The sequence below is a fragment of the Neodiprion pinetum genome, chromosome 3 (assembly GCF_021155775.2).
Source record: "Neodiprion pinetum isolate iyNeoPine1 chromosome 3, iyNeoPine1.2, whole genome shotgun sequence".
NCBI classification, from domain to species: Eukaryota; Metazoa; Arthropoda; class Insecta; order Hymenoptera; family Diprionidae; genus Neodiprion; species Neodiprion pinetum.
Genome location: NC_060234.1, coordinates 28,654,207 through 28,679,540, shown reverse-complemented (window position 1 = coordinate 28,679,540; position 25,334 = coordinate 28,654,207). Strand labels below are relative to the sequence as shown.

Sequence of the window (25,334 nt, the reverse complement as noted above, 5' to 3'; positions counted from 1 at the left end):
AGCTTCAAATCGCGTTTTCCAACAAAGTGATACGAAAACCGGAAGGATGTTTCCTTGTACGCCAAAGATACGGGTACCATCGTGAGATTTATGGGACTCATTGTCAGAGAGCAAACTCTCGGGGCGAGTGTCGTGGTGCACGATGTTTCTCTCGAAACGCTCGAGTACGGAGACGACAATCTTCTCGGTAGTCTGGGAAAGGTATTTTCTGGTAATTGCAAAAAGCGCGGAGAACTTAATTTTCCAGAGTACAAAGTTCGCCGTAAAGCCCGAAGCAATTGCGGCCGCCAGGTGGAGTGATCAAACTACGTTTACACTTGCAAAACCTACAGAGATTTCCACCCTGTATCCTATACCCCCGGCATTTCTACCTGCGCCGTTTGACAAGTGGCAGTGAACCGTCAACCCTCGCTCTTCGGGATTATTTTCCTTTCAGATTTTAGTTTCACGAACGGCGTTTCTTGTCCGGCTTGAAACAAAGAAAAGTTCTTCGAAACGCGGTGAACGATAGGCCGTCTAGCGGGACGCGAAAACGAGAGTAAACTAAATAAACTAACGGCAAGAGACGCTGGCGGACAAACGAACTCGGTCGGGTGCATTAGTAACGTGCAGCGGAGCGAAGCAATTATGGTTGTGTTTGGGAACCCAGGAGCGTGCTAACTCTTTGTGCAAACATCGGAAGGCCCGGGTGAGCGGGCGAGAATCGACGCTGGAGGGTGAGGAGGATTGAGGGAGGGTGCGCCTCCGCTTCTCCGCACCAGCCAAACGTAATTGGAGAGCCTAGGGGGTGCAGCAGGACTCGCGGCCGGGTTCACGGGTTCGCGAGGGCGCCGATCCATCCCGGGCGTACCACCTTCTCGTGTTCCTAATGAGTCGACCCAGAACTTGACCCGGCCGTGTGCCAATTTATTCAAGTCCGCGTACTCCAACTTTTTGACGTTAACTAACTCCTCTTTGTACCACCGGATCATTCGCTATCGATGGTGCAAAGCTTTGACGTTGTTACCGGCCGCTGATGTTGGAGGCGAGGCTCTTTTTTGATGTGTAAAAAAGCTGCCCTCTTAGTCGCGTCGAAGCTTCCGGGAGAAAAAATTTATCAACAACTTATGACAGGAAATTAATTTCGAGAGTCAACTGAACTCACGGTTAAAATTTTGATGCGTAAACTTGCGGTTCGTAGGGAACTTGAGTCTTAGGCTTAAATAAATGATTTCGGATAACAGATTTTTCCATTTTCAATCCAACGTTTTTTGGACGGTCGAGCTGCTCTGCTCGTGCTCAAATTGAGTTCAAGTCGACTGGGAGAAATCACTTTGCATCCTGAATCTTCCCCTTTAAACTCCTCAACCATGGGTTCGAGAGATTCTGCGGTGATACTTGAAGTTCAACCAACGTTCGAGTACTTGACTTCTGAAAATGTCATTTCGTCGTGTCCGCTTTTCACATAACACAGGGAACATCTCGGGGGGAGATAATACATATCACGTGTGCAATGATGATAATTCGTGACCCCTTGAAATCGCATCTAATTCGTATTACATGACATTTACAAAGTGGGAAACTGACATGAAAGTTAATTTTTACAGAAGCAGCAGGTTTCGCTGAATATTTAGTGTACGACAAAGATGGTATAGGTTACGAAATAAAAGTTAATGGATAGAAATCTGATACGAAAACAAAGTGATTCCTTTCTGTTTCGGTGCCGGATTACTAATGGTGTAAACCGAACCGGATGGTTCAACAGATACATTTGTATACTTATGCAAAGATAATACTGCCCAAAAATATTCTCATTTTGTATATTCTTTCACTTCCACTTTTATGACTGGTAACTGAATCGTTCGTCTGGTAACGCTCATCTCTCACAAGTCTCTTGTTTTTAGAAATGATTTCCCCCCGGTCCGGCATACGCAAGTCTGAGTCTTCATAAATGTTCAATTAAAGCGGACGTCGTACAGTACTGTGAATGAATGTACAGTAAGTTGAACGTTACAACATATTAATATTTCAAACTTGCGATCATTTCCTGATTGGCGTTTATTATCTGGCGATTTTACCTAACAATGCTTTGCGTAAACTTGCTTTTCATTTTAGCACTGTAAAGGCAACTCAATGTTTTCCGGGCACATATGAAACAATAGAGATTTCCTGCTTGGCAATAAGGGTCAACCTTTTATGAATGTCATTGCTAGATATCCACAATTCGATCGGAAATTATACCCTTTTGGTAACAATTAGCTGATCAATACGCAATGGATTTTCAAGGCTATCCTGATATCTTTTTATCATCTCTTCCTCTCCTTTGAAAATTGTACGAATACAGATGGTACCTTATACCAGAAACTTTCTCTTTGTTCTTTACAACTTTTGCCGAGGAGATGGAATTTCATATACCATCAAGAAGAATTATTACACGTTCCTGGTTTGTTTAGGTTCACGTACCAACGTAGTTTTCACTTAACTTGTTGCTTGAGGAATTGGGTAGTGTCGAGTTCGTCCAACAAAATAATAGCGGAAATGTTGCGTAGTTGAAAATTACGAATATTCAACTGTATAACGCAAAAAAGAAATTCTATCCAATATTCTTACACTTTTATTTGACATTTGAGACTGAGAGCATTGCAGAGAGCAGTGAGTAATGAAGTTAGTCGGACGTGTACGTTAATTTTGTATCATGTCAGATTTCAGATTAAATTCATTTCAGAAAGAGGAAAATGTTAAACCGGCGGAAGGTCGGAGGATATATCGCTGCGGAACCACCAAATACAGTTGCTTCGTTTTATCCGGAGCTAGAGATCTATCTAGACAAAATTTCTCGTGATCAATATCGGCCGTTGCGTGACCTGCAACTCTAATCAACTGCCCAACTTCTTGCACTTCCGTTTTATTCTCCGGGGATTCCTCACGCGCTTCACACGTGTACATTGACGTACATTGTACGTGTGAATGTGGAAGTGTCGGAGGCCTCCGTATTATGCTGGGGGAAATACGTGCGTGCTAAGGAAAAAGAGGTCGAGGGGCGGGATGAATTTAACCGACCATTAACAATCGGTTTCGATCTGGCTCTGAACCCTCTCGTGCATGAATTCTGGATCCCAGGTTTCTGACTCACGTAGACGATCTTGAACAATCTTACAGAAATTCTCTCGCCATGCTGCACGCCGCAGAGTCTGAATTTTTGCTGAGGATTTCCCAAAGCCAACGCCTGTGTGAACAAGCGAAAAATGTATTTTCATCGATGAACTCGCGTTCACCCTAACCCAACCAATAAGTCAACCGATACAGTGAACGTACCGACTCCCCCCATGTCTCTCTGTAATTGCACACGCGCTGCCTGAACGTTATACGTAATCCAAGGCTCTGCACGCGCCCATCGCCCTTCGGTAAATATCACTAAGAGATGAACCAACGGGTAACTTCAAAGCGCGCCGCGCGCTTTTGCAAATGTATGGATATGTCAGTTGCCACAACCATTTGAACCCTGGTCCATTTAGTGATTAGGTTACAGTCTAAGGGAAAATACCCACGTGTCCAGCCCACCGTGTCTAATTTTCATAGAGTTTTAATTTTCTTGTATGAAAAAATGCCATTTGCAACGATTAGAACGACTAAACACTGCTGAAAATTTTCACATCGGTATAAAGCATTACCAAGCGTTCATTCGACATCAGACCTTCAACATTTATCAACGGGTTCCTAACAAGCAATAGCGACTGCCCAGTACTGGTTAATCCAGTCAAAAGATTCGACAATTTTCTGTCACACTTAACATTATTCTGTCGCAATCAGTTTTCGAGTAAACGAACACGCAATAAGGCAATTAATGAGCTGAGGGTTGTAACTTAGAAAAAGCATCAGTCATTACTCGGAATGGCTGTAGAGACTATACGGTACCAACCGACCCGCTGTGTTGTGATAGCAAATCATGTATCATAATGAACGCAGAGCGGCAGATGGCACGTGACTCACGCCGCGACCGACCCTTCGTTTCATAAATAAATTAGCCGCTATCAGAAGTCGAGATATTGCCTTATTTATGGTCGAATCATGACGCTGCTAGACCATCCGTCGAACGGGTTTATAAAACGACGCATCGCAGACCGAACGCCCTTTTCTGGACCGCGAACTCGAGTGAGATTAGGCTGGATTAGATTAAGTTATCCCGATGGGTGTCCGAACAAGGGTGGAACACCCTCGAGGCGTTCGGTTAGAACAAGTGAACGCGTTGCTCGTCAAACCGTGCCTAATGCCCATACAAGACAATGCCTACCATCTCTTGGAAATAATACTTTTTCAAATAACTTTTAGCAGAACTGTCAGTCTTATAATCAGATAAGCTTTGGCTCAAGTTGGCTTTGAGTTGCAGTTTCAGTTTCAGTTTATTGCTATGGCAGTTACATCGGGCACTGCATAAGTTGTCCCTCTAGTTGGGGAAAATAGAGACGCGGTAAGTAGTCGGTTATGCTGAAACCAGAGTTGTACAGTAACTTTTTTGTACAACTAGGCACATTTTAACAATAAGCGCCTTTACCGGTAAGTAGGTACGATTTGAGAGAAACTGTACCCTATGTACATATATAGTTTGGGTTTTACGGTACCACGGCCAGTCAATTTTTGAAGCATCAACATTGGTGCAAATGATTACCAAAATTTGTTCAGTTAACGTTAATTCGCAACATTTTATTTGGAATCTCATTGTTTTTATTCGTTATTCATCCGTATTCGCGTTTTATTTATACCACTCTCAGTGTGTATAAAGTACCCGAACACTTGTACATAGACACATCTCAATCACCTATGCTTTTACCTAGATGCAAGATATGAAGTTTTACAACTCTGGCTATAACCCAAGCTAACCTATTCGTGTTTTTTTTTTTTATTTTATTTTATTTTTTTTTTTATTTTCAGACCGAATTTATGATAGCTAAATGGGTCTCCCCTTCGCAGAGTCCCCTGGGGCAGAACTGGCCCTGATGTACATGCAAATGCACGAAAAAGGGTCTCTTGCCCTTGGGCATGAAGATATTTAGAAATGTCAGATCTAAGATAGTTTGGCTCGAGGGTTGAATATGGAAACGACGTACATTCGGGGTGCCATCAAGAACCCCCATATCAAATTTCTTCCCAGTCTAAATTATTCATATTCTTGAAAGTTATTTTTTGTCCGCCACAACTTTTGCTTCTCATATAAATTATGAGTCGAGAAGCAGGTGAACAATCTTTCTAGAAGCAGTTGAGCAAGCAGGAAAAAAATAAAAGGAACAAAATTCCCCGTCGATGTATCAAACTCGAGCGATATAAACCGCCTTCGTTCGAAACCAGAGTTGGTTCGCCTTAACGCTGGCTTTAGCTTTGCCAACGCGAAACTTTGGAGCCCCCAAAGATCCCAGAGCCTCGCGAGTTTCGATAGAACCCTCTGACCCCTCAGACCTTCCTGAACTCCCGCTGAGCCTTCCCCCCACACACATGACTCGAATAACGTCGGGGTGCGAATTTCAGACGGTTATAATGAAATTTCCTTCAAAGTATCTGCGAAGACGTATGTGCACGTAGAAATGCGCTTGGTGTGGGTATGAAGTAACTGAAGATGTTGGCCATAGTGTGGCCAAAATTTAGAGGGGTATGGGAAGGTTTTATGGAGTTGAACTGGCATCGGTGCAGTATTGAATTTCTTGTTTCCCTGACAACTTAGCGTCTTGTAGCCTGCACCTTTTCCATTCTCCTGTATCCCAAAGCCCATTCAGAGCATGTCGCGGATCGTTTTCATACGCTAAAATTTATTCAATCTTCTTTTCATGAATAATTATTATACGGGCAAATTTCTTACCGCTGGGCTTGGTGACGCGGTTCTTGAAAAGCTGCCAAGAGACACAAGAAGTCGACGCGGAGCCCCCAGCACTGAATCTCGCCATCCCTCTGCAACAAATGAGATACCTTATGATTTACGAATGGTTTTCATTTTTAACTATACGTCGGTGATGTGGGAATTTAAACGATTGTGCATTTTGACTCACGCAACTGTCGCATGCAAGAGGCTTGTCTGTAATCGTGAATCTTATTCCATTTCAAACGCGAGTTGTACCAACAGCTTCGCACAACACACATCTTGTTCACTTGAGTATCGTAAATTACGTTGTACGGTGTAAGATAAAGTTATATAGATTTTGTGAAATATGGGTATTATCGGATATGAAATCGAAAAAATATTCAAACGAGTTAACCTTCGTTTCTAGCGTTTTTTTGAAGAGTAAAAACTTTCTGTTTCAGAATCTACTCGCTGGAGCCTCTTCCTACTAATTGCAGATCATCTGGAATTCAAAAAAGGCATGTAGAACATCCGAGGATCCGTAAGAACAAGTTCACAATTCAACGTGTACAGGATTCATTTTGCGAACAGTTAGGTTGTAGATAGAAATAATTCTTTATCGACGACAAGGAATTGCTTTGACATGAGGTGCACGATGAGGGCTTGTGAGAGATCTCAGTTTTTTTCAAATCCTTATGGTTTAAAATCAATGGCTTGGCTATGGTGCAAGCTTTTCGCCGAATGGCTCTTACCCTGTGGAATAGCAGAAATTTGTAGAAAAAAGAATAGTATCAGACTTCATTCATTGTGATAACGGCATCCTTAAACTTATTAGAAACATAATCTTCAACTTCAATTCATATCTATTCAAGCACTTACACATGACCACGCAAGTTGTCAATCGTTGTAGCCTCCACTGAATAAATAATTGCGCTTATGATAAACTGCGTCTCACATTTTCAATAACCTTTGTCGTTATAGGTTTGGAAGCGACCCCAATTTTACGATGGTGTGAAAGCCCTAACTTTGAAGCCAAACCAATAGTTTTGACCTGTTGACTTTTGACCTTCAGGACTAATTTTTCGTAGTTCTGATTAAACTTGTCATGTTCACAATGAATTATTTCAATTCAGTTTTCGCAGAAGCACAAATTCAGTAGCTATCAATGCGCTAATGAAATTTCTATAAATTCTTATAATTTTCTCATAAACTTCTTGGTAAAATGTGTCGATAAATAAATTATATTAATCCTTACACAATATTTTTGACGTGTGCTAATACTGAGAATATTTATTAGTCTTCAAAGTATAACCCGAGGTGGTTGGCGGTGGTTGGAGGTGATCGAGGTGGACCAGGACGAGGACGAGGAAGACGAGGAGAACGAGGATTTCTGCACGGTGAGGAAAACACTTTTATAAAATTTAATGGCGATTGTAGTTACGTTTTATTTGAAATTTTTTAAACTTGTCATGTTTAGAATAAATTATTTCACTTCCTTTTTCGCGCAAGCACAAATTCGGTAGCTTTTAATGCGCTAATAAAAGTTCTATTACTTTTTATAATTTTCTCATAATCTTCTTGGTGAAATCTGTCGATAAAAAAACGATATTAATCCTTACACAATATTTTTGACGTGTTCTAATACTAAAAATATTTATTTGTATTCAAGACATAACCCGAGGTGGTTAGCGGTGGTCATTGGAGGTGGTCGGAGGTGGTTAGAGGTGGTTGCGGCTGATCGAGCAGGATAAGGAGTGGGACAAGGAGAAGGACGAGAATTTGTGCATGGTGAGTATAACATTTTTAAAATATTTGGTAGCAATGTTGATTATATTTTACCTAAAATTTTTTAAATTTGTCATGTTTACAATAAATTATTTCAATTAATGTTTCGTGTAAGCACAAATTCAGTAGCTATAAATGCACTAATAAAATTCATTATTTGATTAATTTATTGATTAATTATATAAATCCTCACACAGTAATTTTGATGTGTTCTTATACTGAGAATATTTATTGCTATTCCAGGTACAACCCGATGTGGTTATCGGTGGTTGTTGGAGGTGGTTGGCGGTGGTTGGAGGTGTTCGGAGGTAAACGAGGAGGAGGACGAACGGAACTGAGTCTCAAAGCCCTGTTGACATAAAAGCAGCTATTCGATAGAAATTATAGTTTATAGTTTACACAGCCCATTGCATGATATTTCATTATAAATACGTATGTTTCAATGTATTTAGGAATAATTTATCAAATATACAGAGGTCATGTGCAAATAATAAATGAATTGATTCGACCGCAGTTTGATGTATTCATTAGAGCTTTAACAATAAATTTAAGCTTTGTTACTTCTTTTATTTTATTATGGATAATCAAAAACATTTCCGACTATTCGTGCTGTGGAAGCATGGGGATTAAACCAAATGTAGCAAAAGTTTAGAAACAGTGTATGTAGAGTACGGGTATTTTTCTAATAATGCAAATAGAATAGAATACCACGCCTTGCGAATTAGCTTTCCAGACAGAGATGAATGATGAATTTTAAGGACTGCATTATCGTTGCTGAATACTCTATGCCTCATGGAAAGAGAAAATCTGTAACGATTAAATTGATGCACCGGATCATCGTCGACTTTAACTTTTGAAATGTCCTACCATTTTCGAACACCTCCAACCATCCTATTTACCTATATTACTAGTTTAGCTATGATATGAAAAGAGAAGAATTATTCATTTCGAAATGGGATTCTATTCGACGCGCGCTCGATGTATTCCATAACATTAGTATTCATAATTATTCCAACAACTTTTCATTTGCTCTCTCGATGTTGAATTTTCATAGGCATAGAATCGAAACGTTGTTTTAGCTGGTCGCAAGTGAAGTATCTGCGTTGGGTGAAGGAGCAGAATTGTTTATCGAAAAGTATTCGGATGGAAAAAAATTCAGAGTAACTGTAATACATCACGGATGCGCTAATTTTGAACGAGACGAAATGGATGCTTCGTATGTGAGTCAGTATTTAACGCTGCGTAGTGATTTAAAGACCTAGAAAGGTGATAGGGAGAGAAAGAACGACGCTTCTCAACACTTAAAGTGTATTTTAACACACATTTGAAAAATACGAGCAAAATTTTTCATCATCCAACTGTCGCAGAACGGCAGCGTTATTAGCCGACCCGTTCACTGAAGAATATATCTAAACGCAGCAAAAAGAGCGTGGGACCAAGAGGAGAGAAATGGTGAGCAAAAAAGCACCAGCTGAAAAATGTCGAAAACTCAGGTTCTCGTTTTTTGGCTGTAACTTTTGATGCGTTGATCGCAACGTATTGGGACTGCGCCCAATCGATTTCTCTCGCAAAATTACGTCGGAATAGTGCGTAAGAGAATTTATTCCAGCACTTTTTGAAATTGCGATAATTTTTGCCAAAAATGCAAAGGGGTTAGCCTTACTTTTTCTTCATTTTTGGAGCCAAAAATTTTTGGTCTCAGATTCGATTTGAATGACCCTTACCTGACTGATTGGACCCTCAGGAACTCAGAAAACGCAGCAAAAAGAGCGTGGGACCAAGAGGAGAGAAATGGCGAGCAAAAAAGCACCTGCTGAAAAATGTCGAAAACTCAGGTTCTCGTTTTTTGGCTGTAACTTTCGATGCGTTGATCGCAGCGCATTGGGACTGCGCCCAATCAATTTCTCTCGCAAAATTACGTCGGAACAGTGCATCAAAGAATTGAGTCCAGCATTTTTTTAAATCGTTGAAATTTCCGTCAGAAGTCCAACGTGGTTAAGTTGAATTTCTTTCGTGATTTTCAGAGCAAAGAACATTTCGACTCGTTAGCTGACTCGTTAACTGAAGAATGAATCTTTGGTCCACGCCTGGCGATCGAAGGGCCAAGCCGCTTCAGTCTGCAATTGGCAGGAAAGATAAAGTGCGTATTTCTTGTCTGGAATGTGAGAACTGAAATCATTATACGTCATATCATATCATCATACATCATACATCATACATCATACATCGTACATCATACAACGTACATCATACATCATCATACATAGTATTAAAGGTCGAAACCAAAGTTTGGATGTCGGATGTTCAGAAAGTGACGTCACCAATTCAAAATCAGCTAGCCGAATTCCTCAGTCTGGAAACAACCGCGCAGTAGAGCGGACGGATGAGAGTCGAGCTCCGCAAATTTCGAGTACCGGGTTCTCAACCTCTCGGATCCCGCGCTTCGGGTCCGCTACGTATTTCGAGTACCGGGTTCTCAACCTCCCGGATCCCGCGCTTCGGGTCAGCTACGCGGTGAAACTCGACTTCCAGGATAAGCGCTCCGTAGTTCCCGGTTCATGTTTACAATAAATAATTTCAATTCGTTTTTCGCGCAACCCCAAATTCCGTAGCTGTCAGTCCGCTAATAAAATTTCTCGACTTCCAGGATAAGCGCTCCGTAGTTCCCGGTTCATGTTTACAATAAATAATTTCAATTCGTTTTTCGCGCAACCCCAAATTCGGTAGCTGTCAGTCCGCTAATAAAATTTCTCGACTTCCAGGATAAGCGCTCCGTAGTTCCCGGTTCATGTTTACAATAAATAATTTCAATTCGTTTTTCGCGCAACCCCAAATTCCGTAGCTGTCAGTCCGCTAATAAAATTTCTCGACTTCCAGGATAAGCGCTCCGTAGTTCCCGGTTCATGTTTACAATAAATAATTTCAATTCGTTTTTCGCGCAACCCCAAATTCGGTAGCTGTCAGTCCGCTAATAAAATTTCTCGACTTCCAGGATAAGCGCTCCGTAGTTCCCGGTTCATGTTTACAATAAATAATTTCAATTCGTTTTTCGCGCAACCCCAAATTCCGTAGCTGTCAGTCCGCTAATAAAATTTCTCGACTTCCAGGATAAGCGCTCCGTAGTTCCCGGTTCATGTTTACAATAAATAATTTCAATTCGTTTTTCGCGCAACCCCAAATTCCGTAGCTGTCAGTCCGCTAATAAAATTTCTCGACTTCCAGGATAAGCGCTCCGTAGTTCCCGGTTCATGTTTACAATAAATAATTTCAATTCGTTTTTCGCGCAACCCCAAATTCCGTAGCTGTCAGTCCGCTAATAAAATTTCTCGACTTCCAGGATAAGCGCTCCGTAGTTCCCGGTTCATGTTTACAATAAATAATTTCAATTCGTTTTTCGCGCAACCCCAAATTCCGTAGCTGTCAGTCCGCTAATAAAATTTCTCGACTTCCAGGATAAGCGCTCCGTAGTTCCCGGTTCATGTTTACAATAAATAATTTCAATTCGTTTTTCGCGCAACCCCAAATTCCGTAGCTGTCAGTCCGCTAATAAAATTTCTCGACTTCCAGGATAAGCGCTCCGTAGTTCCCGGTTCATGTTTACAATAAATAATTTCAATTCGTTTTTCGCGCAACCCCAAATTCCGTAGCTGTCAGTCCGCTAATAAAATTTCTCGACTTCCAGGATAAGCGCTCCGTAGTTCCCGGTTCATGTTTACAATAAATAATTTCAATTCGTTTTTCGCGCAACCCCAAATTCCGTAGCTGTCAGTCCGCTAATAAAATTTCTCGACTTCCAGGATAAGCGCTCCGTAGTTCCCGGTTCATGTTTACAATAAATAATTTCAATTCGTTTTTCGCGCAACCCCAAATTCCGTAGTTGTCAGTCCGCTAATAAAATTTCTCGACTTCCATCAACCATTATCGATGGTTGTTCGAGGTGGTTGAAGGTGGTCGGAGGTGGACGAGGAGGAGGACGAGGAGGACGAGGATTTGTGCTGGGTGAGTAAAACACTTTTGTAATATTTGATGGCAATTGTACTTATATTTCATCTGAAATATTACAAACTTGTCACGTTTACAATAAATTATTTCAATTCATTTTTCGTGCAAGCACATATTCAGTAGCTATGAATAATCTTTTACAATTTATTATATTATTAATTAATCAATTAATATTCTTATAATATTTAATGGCATTTGTAATTATATTTCATCTGAAATATCACAAACTTGTCACGTTTACAATAAATTATTTCAATTCATTTTTCGTGCAAGCACATATTCAGTAGCTGTGAATAATCTTGTACAATTTATTACATTATTAATTAATCGAATAATTACAATAATCCTTACACAATATTTTTGATGTATTCCTATACTAAAAATATTCATTACTATTCCAGGTATTACCCGAGGTGGTCGGAGGTGGACGAGGAGGAGGACGAGCTGGACGAGGCGGAGGACCAGGTGGACGAGGAGGAGGACGAGGTGGACGAGGAGGAGGCGGGGTGGGTCGTGGGAGAGGACCTCTCCTCTCCTCAGAGGAGGGGGGGGGGGGGGGGGGGGGGGGGGGGGGAGGGGGGGGGGCGGAGGAGGTGGAGCGTGGAGGGCAGGGGGAAGGGAAGGGAAGGGAAGGGAAGGGAAGGGAAGGGAAAGGGAAGGGAAGGGGCGGGGGGGCGGGGAGGAGGGGAGGGGGAGGGGGGGAGGGAGGGGGCGGAGGGTGGGAGGGCGGGAGGGAGAGAGTGGAGGACGGATGTCGATGCGAGCCCGTTAGAGTTAATAGAGCAGTACACCCCCCCCCGCCCTCCCTCCGTCCCGCCCCTCCCGCCCCTCCCGCCCTCCCTCCCTCTCTCCCTCCCTCTCCCCTCCACCCACCCCCCCCTCCCCCTTCCCCTTCCCCTTCCCTTCCCTTCCCTTCCCTTCCCTTCCCCCTTCCCTGCCCCCCCCCCCCCCCCCCCCCCCTCCCCTCCTCTGAGGAGAGGAGAGGTCCTCTCCCACGACCCACCCCGCCTCCTCCTCGTCCACCTCGTCCTCCTCCTCGTCCACCTGGTCCTCCGCCTCGTCCAGCTCGTCCTCCTCCTCGTCCACCTCCGACCACCTCGGGTAATACCTGGAATAGTAATGAATATTTTTAGTATAGGAATACATCAAAAATATTGTGTAAGGATTATTGTAATTATTCGATTAATTAATAATGTAATAAATTGTACAAGATTATTCACAGCTACTGAATATGTGCTTGCACGAAAAATGAATTGAAATAATTTATTGTAAACGTGACAAGTTTGTAATATTTCAGATGAAATATAATTACAATTGCCATTAAATATTATAAGAATATTAATTGATTAATTAATAATATAATAAATTGTACAAGATTATTCATAGCTACTGAATATGTGCTTGCACGAAAAATGAATTGAAATAATTTATTGTAAACGTGACAAGTTTGTGATATTTCAGATGAAATATAATTACAATTGCCATTAAATATTATAAGAATATTAATTGATTAATTAATAATATAATAAATTGTATAAGATTATTCATAGCTACTGAATATGTGCTTGCACGAAAAATGAATTGAAATAATTTATTGTAAACGTGACAAGTTTGTAATATTTCAGATGAAATATAAGTACAATTGCCATCAAATATTATAAAAGTGTTTTACTCACCCAGCACAAATCCTCGTCCTCCTCGTCCTCCTCCTCGTCCACCTCCGACCACCTTCAACCACCTCGAACAACCATCGATAATGGTTGATGGAAGTCGAGAAATTTTATTAGCGGACTGACAGCTACGGAATTTGGGGTTGCGCGAAAAACGAATTGAAATTATTTATTGTAAACATGAACCGGGAACTACGGAGCGCTCATCCTGGAAGTCGAGAAATTTTATTAGCGGACTGACAGCTACCGAATTTGGGGTTGCGCGAAAAACGAATTGAAATTATTTATTGTAAACATGAACCGGGAACTACGGAGCGCTTATCCTGGAAGTCGAGAAATTTTATTAGCGGACTGACAGCTACGGAATTTGGGGTTGCGCGAAAAACGAATTGAAATTATTTATTGTAAACATGAACCGGGAACTACGGAGCGCTTATCCTGGAAGTCGAGAAATTTTATTAGCGGACTGACAGCTACGGAATTTGGGGTTGCGCGAAAAACGAATTGAAATTATTTATTGTAAACATGAACCGGGAACTACGGAGCGCTTATCCTGGAAGTCGAGAAATTTTATTAGCGGACTGACAGCTACCGAATTTGGGGTTGCGCGAAAAACGAATTGAAATTATTTATTGTAAACATGAACCGGGAACTACGGAGCGCTTATCCTGGAAGTCGAGAAATTTTATTAGCGGACTGACAGCTACGGAATTTGGGGTTGCGCGAAAAACGAATTGAAATTATTTATTGTAAACATGAACCGGGAACTACGGAGCGCTTATCCTGGAAGTCGAGTTTCACCGCGTAGCTGACCCGAAGCGCGGGATCCGGGAGGTTGAGAACCCGGTACTCGAAATACGTAGCGGACCCGAAGCGCGGGATCCGAGAGGTTGAGAACCCGGTACTCGAAATTTGCGGAGCTCGACTCTCATCCGTCCGCTCTACTGCGCGGTTGTTTCCAGACTGAGGAATTCGGCTAGCTGATTTTGAATTGGTGACGTCACTTTCTGAACATCCGACATCCAAACTTTGGTTTCGACCTTTAATACTATGTATGATGATGTATGATGTACGTTGTATGATGTACGATGTATGATGTATGATGTATGATGTATGATGATATGATATGACGTATAATGATTTCAGTTCTCACATTCCAGACAAGAAATACGCACTTTATCTTTCCTGCCAATTGCAGACTGAAGCGGCTTGGCCCTTCGATCGCCAGGCGTGGACCAAAGATTCATTCTTCAGTTAACGAGTCAGCTAACGAGTCGAAATGTTCTTTGCTCTGAAAATCACGAAAGAAATTCAACTTAACCACGTTGGACTTCTGACGGAAATTTCAACGATTTAAAAAAATGCTGGACTCAATTCTTTGATGCACTGTTCCGACGTAATTTTGCGAGAGAAATTGATTGGGCGCAGTCCCAATGCGCTGCGATCAACGCATCGAAAGTTACAGCCAAAAAACGAGAACCTGAGTTTTCGACATTTTTCAGCAGGTGCTTTTTTGCTCGCCATTTCTCTCCTCTTGGTCCCACGCTCTTTTTGCTGCGTTTTCTGAGTTCCTGAGGGTCCAATCAGTCAGGTAAGGGTCATTCAAATCGAATCTGAGACCAAAAATTTTTGGCTCCAAAAATGAAGAAAAAGTAAGGCATTTTGCCCTTTGCATTTTTGGCAAAAATTATCGCGATTTTTAAAAGTGCCGGAATAAATTCTCTTACGCACTATTCCGACGTAATTTTGCGAGAGAAATCGATTAGGCGCAGTTCCAATACGCTGCGATCAACGCATCTGAAGTTACAGCCAAAAAACGAGAACCTGTCTGTAATTACGCATCGGGTGGCTCAACCGCTAAGAAGCAAGAACAGGCGAATCTACACTACGATCGACTCCTATATGAATCAAACCTTCCCGAGTCTCAATTATTGTCCAAAGTTCCATGCATGTTAACTGCAATCTCTCAAGGCACACCATGTATCCGCAGCGAATATTTCAGATATAATTGCGGACGTTCCATGCTTGGATAAATAAGCGTTTGCGGGACACGTGTAAGTATCCCAGGGCTTGGGGTCGGTTCACAGTCGTCCGCATCTGAAGCCGTTCCCACACATCTTATCCGGCAGAATAAAAGAAGAAATCATGTTCGAAACTCAGCTTTTCGATGATTGAAATCCAACGCCAGGAGGGAGATAAATATTGAAATAAAAATTTTGAAATTCTGCTTTTAAAAGTTTTGTTCTTACCCGATGTATACTTGAGTTACATCATGTATCGAATTGGAAAGCCGCTGAACAATGAAAAGGATCGATTATTTTAATAATTATTACAACTGTGCGGAGGCTACAGGCGTAGGAATACCTCGTAAATTGAATCGAATTGCTCCATACCTTGGCTGTGGCAGTCATAACAGGGTTACAGAGAACAAGGCATTCTCGTATAACGATGTTATACTAGGGCGGTAAGTTGTGACGAGGTAAGCTGCCGACAAGCCCCTCCAACCGTCGGCCTCCATGGGCCGTGGATTAAGCCAGACTTTGTTTCGTTTCTAGCTCAAATCATGACTTACGACGCGGTTTCTTATTAAACGTCACGTTGACAGATCGTCTCGTTGCCTTGGCCGGCTTATACCGAAAAGTCAACGCAAGACCAGAAAAACATTTCACTTCAATTTTCCTTTTATACAGATTATTCCAGATTCGTTGTTCGTTATGTCATTTCGGTTTGTCAACAGAACTGCGTCTGTATTTACTTTGGATTCTAGTCAAAATTTTAACTGAACAAATGACTATCACTTTAGAGTTGATTTTAAATATTCTCATAATTTCAAGATTCTAAATTGATAGCGGTCTTCTCATTGTGAAAAATGTCAATTGTTATAGTAGGTACTATAAAATTTTAGTAAAATGGATATCGTTACAATGATGTTCCAAATATTGATGGAATGACAATGAAATTTGGTACAATACTTTATTTTTCTGGTTATTGCAACATTAAATTTGTACATTTGTCTTTTACTATTGTTTCAGTTAAATATAAGGCCTTAACATTAATTTATTACACGAGTAACCGTAAACATGAAGAACATTAACACATACTGGGTTTTCTGGGTACAGCTACAAAACCTATTTTCATTATTTGTACCAAGATCTATAAGGGTAAAACTATGGGGTTTATTTTATATGTGAGTTGATAGGGTGGGCTTGAAATAATAGATTTCTTGTCAGAGATGATCGATACTTTATTAGGTGAGGTTTACAGCACGGGGCCTGTCGTCGAACTCACTCGTCATTTCGCTCGCATTCGTCACATTCCCTCTCTCTCGTCGTCAGTCGGAGCTAAATTCGATGCTCACAGATCTGTATTTTTCCATAAAAATCAAAACATTGTAGAACTGTAATAATTGAAATAAAAAATTTTCGATAAAACTGACCTTTGTGATTTCGAATGATTTCTCGCCGTGGCTAAAGATAAATTAAGTTTCGGAGAACAGGCTTGTTAACGGAAAAAAATAAGCATTTTCGACCATCTCTCTCCAAGTGAAAAGGATATCCCTGGAATTTTTACCACTGCGAATAGCACATGATCCGCACCCCTCCGTGACGATATTGCTTCACGGAGAGTACAGTGGGATACTAACCTTCGTTTTAATAAATCTCAATTACGAGAGTTAATGTTCTAGCCCGGGTAATTAACCCCAGGAAGCGATGAAACATTTGCAGCGCTTTTAACTCATGAAAATGTAATGAACGAAGGTAATTAACTTTCGTGGTAATTGTGGAGGCGTGACTTATGCACGGGGATATACCGGAGCTGGACCACATCGTTTCATCTCTATCCGTTAAGGGCTTCCGGTTTTGCACGTGCCCAAGAGAGTTGCAAACGCGACGTGAACGCTCTTTGGCTCACCCAAGGATCTTTCTATAGCTAAAACTGCATTTAATCAGATCTGGGGAAGTTGGAAAGGGGTTGGGAGGAACTGATCAGCAATGCAAAAGGTGGATTATGACATCATGTGAGAGCTAGCTTCGTATGAAAGACACACGTGGCACGCGTTAATGCAGAAATTACGTGGGTGGCATTATATTAGATTTTCTAGCGAACATTTGATGGCAGGCTCACGTTGACCGGGATTCGAAATTGATGAATAATGTGCAAATCGTCGCACTTGGCTGATCAAATCTCCCGAAACTTTAGTAAATTATTCACATAAGTATATAATATACGTAACGCGTGTAGATGTTGAGATTGATCATTATGCACGCGAGTGAAAATCATAAACTGGTCATCGGATGGGGGGAACTTTCTTCGGGTGGCGCGTGGATGTAACGTAACGACCGAGGATGCAGATCATGCCTTGATTCGGTTAAATCCGTAAACTGACTTAATTACGTGATTATATCATCGTGGTTTGATGAACCACGTGTATGTAACTCACACACGCACCCCGTAATGTTATACCTACTCTGTGGAACTCGGACCCTTTCTCGAAATCTCCCCTCTTTCGTACATACTGCTAAAAACCGGGTGCCGAATTGGCTGGGAGAATCGTTGTTGCTGCTTCTCAGGGTGGGGACCAAATTTCTAAAAGGCGAAAAATGGTTTTCATCAAAATTCCAAAATCATATCTTATGGATAATAAATTATTTCGCAATTAGTGAAAATGGCAAAATCGAAGTTTTTTAAATATGAAAATTTATAAGCATTACGAAACTACGATTCAAGATCTTCAAACCTTCAATTACGATACACATCAGAGCCTTGATAATCCTGAAAATAAAATTTTCAAACAACCGGCGTCTTCGATTTGCAGCTTCGATCGGTCTGCAGCAGTGAAGGAAAATAAATTTGCCCAAAACAGATCAGGTAGGATGAAATAACGCAAATAAGAATTACGACTTACTCTGCAGAGGCCGTTGAACTGCACGAATGATCCGCTAGTTTTCATGCTTCAAAGCGTTATATTTCCCGGATGAAGAACAGAGAGATACGTATGTTCAATTTTTTTTTTACTAAGGAAGATCATGCTTGTCATTCTCGATGCGATCACAGACGAGTTGGTGTTGGTCGATCGTTTTGCGCGAACGCAGCTTAGGCGGATCGCAGCCAATCTACGACACAATCTGAAAGATCGCTAGGAAGATTGAGCCGGACGCAGGGAACGAGGGAAACGGCAAATAGAGACGAGAAGAAAAGAAATAGAAGTAGATTTGGGCGGTGTAGGGGTTCAGGGACAGACACTGATGGATGGAAGTTAATTCCCGGCCATAATGTCCTACATGGTAACCGTGGTAAGAGAGTCGTAAGAGAGAATCCCTGCCCTCCGCGCGTAACCAATATCGTCCGGCATTGTTTGCCATAGTGACCGAATTACTTAAATTGACAGGGAAATTTATCACTTGTCAAGAAAATTGGATGACAGTTTCTTTCTCGTCTCTATTTGAAACACGAAGTGATCAACGACGGTGTTAAGTAATGTGGAATTGAGGCTTTACCTGGGTATGAAGAAAGAAATCGCTCTTAGAATCCAAAGTCATGTCAGCTGTGCACGAATTTTGTGTGTCAGCACTAAGGTCTTTCAATTAGCAGCAACATTTCTTTTTTACTTTCATCTGATTGTAGGCGAATAGACAAAACAGAATCCTTGCAAAGGGATATCTTTCTAATCCAAGTTTAATCAACACACATTTAATCACAATTAATTCTTGTATGAGAATCCCTTTTTTGCTACGTATATCAAATGTTCTAGGTGGGTGTGAAGAAACGTCGCTTCCTAACGAAAGATCCCAATGAACACATAAATATGTTACTACGAATTTCATTTATTCTTTATTATGGAAAAGACGACATGACACATGATTGGGAGAACGAAGAAAACCGGCTTTTCTTTCTCAGAACCAATCTGGAATAACATCGACACGACGAAAGAGAGATCCGCTAAATATTTATATTGAAATTCTGAGCTTTGTAGCTTCGCAGTAAATCGAAACACCTCCGTTTGCCGAGTGACATGAAATTGTATTTCCGAAAATCCGCGTCGATAAATCCGGTTGGGAGTCTCGTCGGCGCGTCAAATTAAACCGAAATAAATCATAAATATTAAACGAGGCTTTCAGCCGTTGGATTACGGGGGTTGTGGGGGCGTTGAAGGGGGCCGGACGACGCCGGGAGGGCGGAAATTATAAAGCCCTCTTCCTTCCCTGACCCTCGTGGCGGTGCATTTGAATAACAATACCAAAAGCGTCGGAGGGCCTCGGGCCTTCGGGGCACCAGTAAAAGGGACAATTGTTAAGACAAGGTTTCTTCTCGCCTATCTCTTTCTATCCCCGTCACGCTGATGCAATTTAACAATGCGAACACGATTTATTTCCGAAGGCTTATCATGACGGCTGGTACTTAAAAAGTTGCTTTTGTCTCTGAGCTTCGAACACGAGCGAAATAAACATCTCTGCAAAATGAAATTACTTTTTTCGAGAGATTGAATCTAGGTGGGAAAAACTTCTTGTCAGATAACGTCGTTTAACAAGCATCTTCCGGGATAGTCGTACATTGAGTATTTGTCAATTCATTATATTTCAAAACTATGGAAATCTTTTAGAATATTTTGAAAAAGAAAACACTGCAATTATAACCAAAAGTATAAAGCTTAGATATCGATGCTTCATTTCAAATCGCTTCTTGTTTAGGAGACTTTTATCTACAGAGTTACGAAAACACTTTTTTCCTCATCATGTTGGCATTGTTAAATGATTAATTCAACAGTATATCGATGTTTATTATGTTTAAAAAAAAAAAACAATATTGAGTTGACTGCTGAATAAGAAACGAAAATTTGTAGAGAATAGTCCTTTGAATAAAATGAGCCACCGTAAAGTGCAATCGGACGATCTTCTAGTTTTTTTTTTTTTTTTTAAACAATTTTGAAGCGTTTTGAAATGAAGCGTCCATATCTGCGCTCTAGTTTATAATTCTGAGATTTTCTATTTTAAAATTTTCAAGATGATCTTCTTAATTCACAAATATTACAAATGTAATAACTTTGCTAAATGCTCAATGTACGAATATCTTGTGATCAAATTAATATTTATTGATCCTAGTCGTTCGGTTTTTTTTCCGATTCAAAATGTTATCTGAAGTATGCATATTGGTTTGATAGTACAAAAAAATGACGTTTTCAACGATCGAACTTGTAAACTTTTAAATTAGTCCGGAAGGTCAAAAGTCATCAGGTCAAGGACCTGGATAGCCAAAACTACGGAGCGCTTGTCCTGGAACCTGAGTTGCACCAGGAAACGGACCCGGAACGTATCCAGGAGGTAGAGAACCCGGTACACGAAATCTGCGGAGCGCGATTTTCATCCGTCCGCTCTACTGCGCGGTTGTTTCCAGACTGAGGAATTCGGCTAGCCGATTTTCGTCTATGTAGATCAATGACGTCAAGAGAAAAAAAATTTTGGGTGACGTCACTTTCTGAACATCCGAACTTTGGTTTCGAACTTTGATACTATGTACTATGTACGATGTATGATGTATGATGTTTTCGAGCACTGTTTCAGAATGCTTGGAATACTTCGACCTCGGTGTAGATAAAGTCAAAGAACGTTGAAATCGCGTGTTTTATGACTTTTAATTAAAGCTGCCGTAAAACTACAAGTGCAAGTGATTTTGTCGAGTAGATTTGGCTATTACGTCAGAAAATCTAGAAAAAAAAATACACCAAGTAATTTCGTGCTTGGTGAACCTCGTATGTCGACCCGTGCAATGAATCACGGTGTAAGTTTCACGAGCAGCGTCACGTCGCGTCGCGTCCATCGAGTAGCGACGTTAAAGCCGTGAAATGTTGCAGGTGAGGTGAAGTGAGAGCATAAGAAGGGTTAAAAGTCACGTTCTAAATTCTAGCGGGTAACAGCCGGAGTATGACGATAAATATGTATGGGCGAGATGCTTCGCCTATCGTAAATAAGTAACACATGCAACGCACGTGGGTACGACAGCTACATTCCCATTCTCATTTCGGGCGCGTGTCGATATATACTATTTATATTGAAAATTCCGAACGGCTTCTGACCTACGTACCCGAAAACTCTAACTGCCTGTATTCTGTGGTCTCGCTCTATTCTGTGACTACTTTCACTTGTTTCGACTCAAATCACTTTTACTGTAGGTATAACGAACACTGGGATGCGCGTGATAAAGCCTCTGAAATTCTCATCTAAGGATCGATAGGCAGTTTCGTCTAAATTAGAAGATAGAAAAGAATTGAAAACTGGGTTCGAAGAATTTGGTATAGTGTTAATTGTGCAAATCATGGTAAATGCGAATGGAACAACATCCCAGATAGTAGTTGCAACGGAAATGAAGCTGAGCAAATTAGAATAACACAAGCTGAGATGCATGGAAATAGATTTATAATTAGAATTCAGGTGTTCTTGATTCAATTTTAATATTTTCGGGCTGATTTTGTTCACTAAAAGGATCCTCAGAAATTATTTTTTTTAAATTTAGAAAATATCAGATGCTAACTCTGAAGATAACCATTTTGTAAAACTTTTTTCAGGTGACCTCTGAAGATCTCTTTAGTGACCAAAATAAACCCAAAAATGTTAACGTCATATAGTAAACACTAGAGTTATGATTATAAAACCTTTCTTCAAAATTTCGATATTCAGCTCCTGTTATTCGAATTAGCTCCGAACAATTTTTATCACACGGTACAAGGAATGTGATCCTATTTACGACCACCATTATCAGGATACATATTTTAACGTTTTCATTTCTTTTCTTAACTTTCGGTTCAGACGGCAAGGCTCATTCATCCTCATTATAAAGCACACACATATGTGCGGCCGTATTTTTCAAGGCATGCGTGCGATGAAAGCTTTTTAATTCCTAGCTAGTGAAAGCTAGGTAGCAAAATGAGAGATTTTTAATTTCTAGCTAGTTTGCGAGACTGTGTAATGTACGACCGCAGGAACAAGCTTTGTTACATGGGGTGGTATTGCCCTTTTATTTGCCCAGAGTCTTGGGCACGGTGCCTACGGCGGATTTCTCCTTGCCTTTGGGTATAGCTGGTGACTTAATCCACTTAGTGGAAACTGGCTGCAAACAAGATTAGCTTTATTTTCAATGGAGCTTAAGGCAAACCGGTTACCAAGACGAACGGGCACTCGTCTGCGTGAAAACTTAAATTTTATTTGCATCGATTTATTAAATATATAAACGAGACAAAGCTCATCGGCTTGTGAAATGGCGATGAATATAAAAACTCACTCAAAAATATGTAATGCACGGTCTTTAGAACGGCGCATAATAAAACCATGAAATTCATGCGACAGAATAGACTGAAAATTCTTCGGCGATGAATAAGACATACTTTAGAAGCATTTGAATTATCAAAATTGACCACCCGGTACATGATTGATTATACGACAGACACGAAGGAAAACAATTACCGCTTCTCTGGAAAGGACTCGTATGTCCACCTTGGTTACCTGAACTGCCGTCTTATGTGTTCCCATTTCGAAGGAAAGGAGGATTTAGAACTCCTGTTACTCATGTGGATAAAAGTTGCTCAAGAAACTTATTCCGTCAGATATCTGACGTATACAGGTGGTAAAATAAACTCAATTCGAAATATATAATTTTACTTGTCATCGTGTCAAATTTACCAAATATGCTTTGTACATATGATTATTAATGTGTGCCAGCATACATCCAATGTCTGCAATGACATGGATATCAAGAATCACGACGACGATGAACCGGACATCACAAAATGTGAAACGAATGATCTGGTTATCGAAAACTACGAAAACTATAGTTTGCACGACCGCGTCGCGAAACATGCAGCGGATGATCCGCACATCGAAAAGTAGAAAAACCATGATCTGAACATCGAAAATTAGGAAGATGGTGAGACGATGAAACATGTATTCATGTATACGCATTACGCATCTATTGTATGTAAATAAATTCGCATAGGGAAACACTACATAAGACACCATTTTATACCCATATCTGTTATTACAAGTTCAGTTTGTGTTCACACGGTAGAGTGACTCTATTTGGACATGCAATTTTTATGGTGAACAACGCTGTGCGCATCACGCTAGAGCTAGTTAGAAGTTGGAACAAGTTCGGTCTCTATCGTATCGTCGCAAGGATGGGGGTCAAAATCCTGAAAGACCAAAAAGTCGAGTGGTCGAAAAGCCGAAATTGGGATTTTCGATAAATCATCCAATAGAATAACTGTTTTCCCGAAAGTTCATTCAACCGAACGTTCTTTTATCCGCAAAAGTATGTTCAGATGAGTCTGCATTCCGAATGAACAAAGCACAGAATGTGAAAATATAGAAAAATGAAAATTCTGAAATTAAAAATTTAGAGCGCAAAGGAACAGGCAATATTGTGTAACTTCATAAGCCTAATGCTATCTATTAACTGAAACTGGCGACGTTGGAAAGAATAAATGTGTTTTTGACGGCTTGAAGCCTTTCGATATCTTGACCATTCTGTCTCAGTCGGTTTCGGGATTTTGACCTTTCGAGTCTTTGATCCGTCGCAAGGTCCGTAGATAGACGGGCGGACAAGGAAAATAATTCGGATTCGTAAATTTTCGAAAACGGCACGAGTCCGACATTTCAAAAGTCGATATTTTGACTGTTCGGTATTTTCGCAATTCAATATTTTGCTTTTGGTAATCTTGCCCACTCTCAAAACAAAACAAAATTCGGTGTCATTTATTTGTTCATTTTTGCGGTCCCAATTTTTGTTTTTATACAAGACAACTTATCGTATTTATGTTCTTTCTACATTTTTGACTGTCGGTATTTTCACTTTCGGAATTTTGTTCCGTCGACCTTTTGATCTTTCGCATTTTTGTACCCCAGCCCGTCACAACACGTTTTACAAAATATCGTTTTTGTTTTTTTGCTAACCGGAACAACCGTATCTTAGTATTCTGAGAAAATTATTGGCCCCAAGGGTTTGAAATACGGACGACGTGCGACAATCTCTCGCAATCACCACACTAACCGTGCGAATGGGAACAGCCAGCGTATTACAAATAACAATTCAGAACTCACCATAGTTTGTTAAATCCACTCTGTATGGTGTTATCCGTGGGGTAGTTTTTTTCGAAAACCAAGCCTTCTCACACTCGCTGTTGTTTTTTGGCAAACGAAAATCAGCCATGATACCGAGATACTATTTTTATTTTACCACTGTTAAAAATCAATTCGTGATGAAATATTGGTGCAACCATTCGATGGATATTGTGGTCCTCCTTCACCGCGCACACCGTCGATCGTAGCCGGTTATATTTCGCCAAATGTTCGGCATCGAGTTTTTCATAACGTTGTCAGTGACCAGTTCGCGAATTACACCATACGCGCACACATGACGATGACGATCTAACGAACGTTAATAACTTTGCTTTTCGACCTTCAACTATACTCAAAGTCAATAGGGAAACGTGATCCGGATGGTTATAATATGTTGTTCAATTCTTGAGTCGGTACGTGAAACTTCTTGACCAATACCGTGATCGGTCGAAAATTACTGCGAGGTAGAAAAACATGAGAATGATGTTTTTATAACATGGGCTTAATAAGGCCCTCTTTAGGTGCCTCTAATGCGTGTGAGAAGTGGCGCTTTTTACGAGGTCACGAGTTACGTGGAACAACTACAGTCTCTTATAAATCCACTAGTTACTTTTTTGCACGCTATTTTAACAACCTAGTTACTTTTTCGCACGCTTCACGGACACCATAAGATATATTTTCTCTGCACTTTTTACAAAAGGCATACATTTTTTACATACTTGTGATACTCGTGCGAAAAAGCAGACTCCTTGCGAAAGTTGTTAAGTCAGCAGCACTCGGCCTCGTAACCATTGTCAAAAGTCCGTTTTCTTGGACTAGTATCACCAACTGCGAATTTGCAATTCAGCCTGAACTATCAATACTGCTGGACATTTCTTGATCTTTTTTTCAAACTCGACCAGCATTTATCCTTTTATTGTAATCAACAACTCTGTCAAGTTTCAAATCGGTCTCTTAATATATATA

The 25,334-nt window shown here is 40.7% G+C and overlaps 2 protein-coding genes across 8 annotated transcripts in view; one reads left to right on the top strand and one right to left on the bottom strand.

Annotated features, from left to right (window-relative positions):
- LOC124214887 (uncharacterized) overlaps positions 1-8,231 on the top strand; it is a 40,024-nt gene extending 31,793 nt beyond the window's left edge. For 3 of the 5 annotated variants that reach the window (XR_011176708.1, XM_069134547.1, XM_069134548.1), the window contains exons 2-5: positions 6,268-6,396; positions 7,104-7,203; positions 7,476-7,594; positions 7,835-8,231. Coding sequence is in view for 3 of the 5 variants with exons in the window: in XM_069134547.1 (XP_068990648.1) it covers positions 6,268-6,396; positions 7,104-7,203; positions 7,476-7,481 (235 nt within the window). In the remaining 2 variants the exon portion in view is untranslated. The remainder of the gene's footprint in view (positions 1-6,267; positions 6,397-7,103; positions 7,204-7,475; positions 7,595-7,834) is intronic. The other 2 variants (XR_011176707.1, XM_069134549.1) reach the window with 1 other exon arrangement.
- ChAT (Choline acetyltransferase) overlaps positions 1-24,555 on the bottom strand; it is a 64,403-nt gene extending 39,848 nt beyond the window's left edge. Inside the window, exons 1-2 of one of the 3 annotated variants that reach the window (XM_069134544.1) lie at positions 24,351-24,555; positions 5,828-5,916 (exon numbers count right to left, since the gene is read on the bottom strand). In XM_069134544.1, coding sequence (XP_068990645.1) covers positions 5,828-5,916; positions 24,351-24,459 — 198 coding nt within the window. In that variant the 5' untranslated portion in view covers positions 24,460-24,555. Of the gene's footprint in view, positions 1-5,827; positions 5,917-9,401; positions 9,579-24,350 lie in introns of those variants that run through there. The other 2 variants (XM_069134543.1, XM_069134545.1) reach the window with 2 other exon arrangements.
- Between the last annotated feature and the right edge of the window lie 779 nt (positions 24,556-25,334).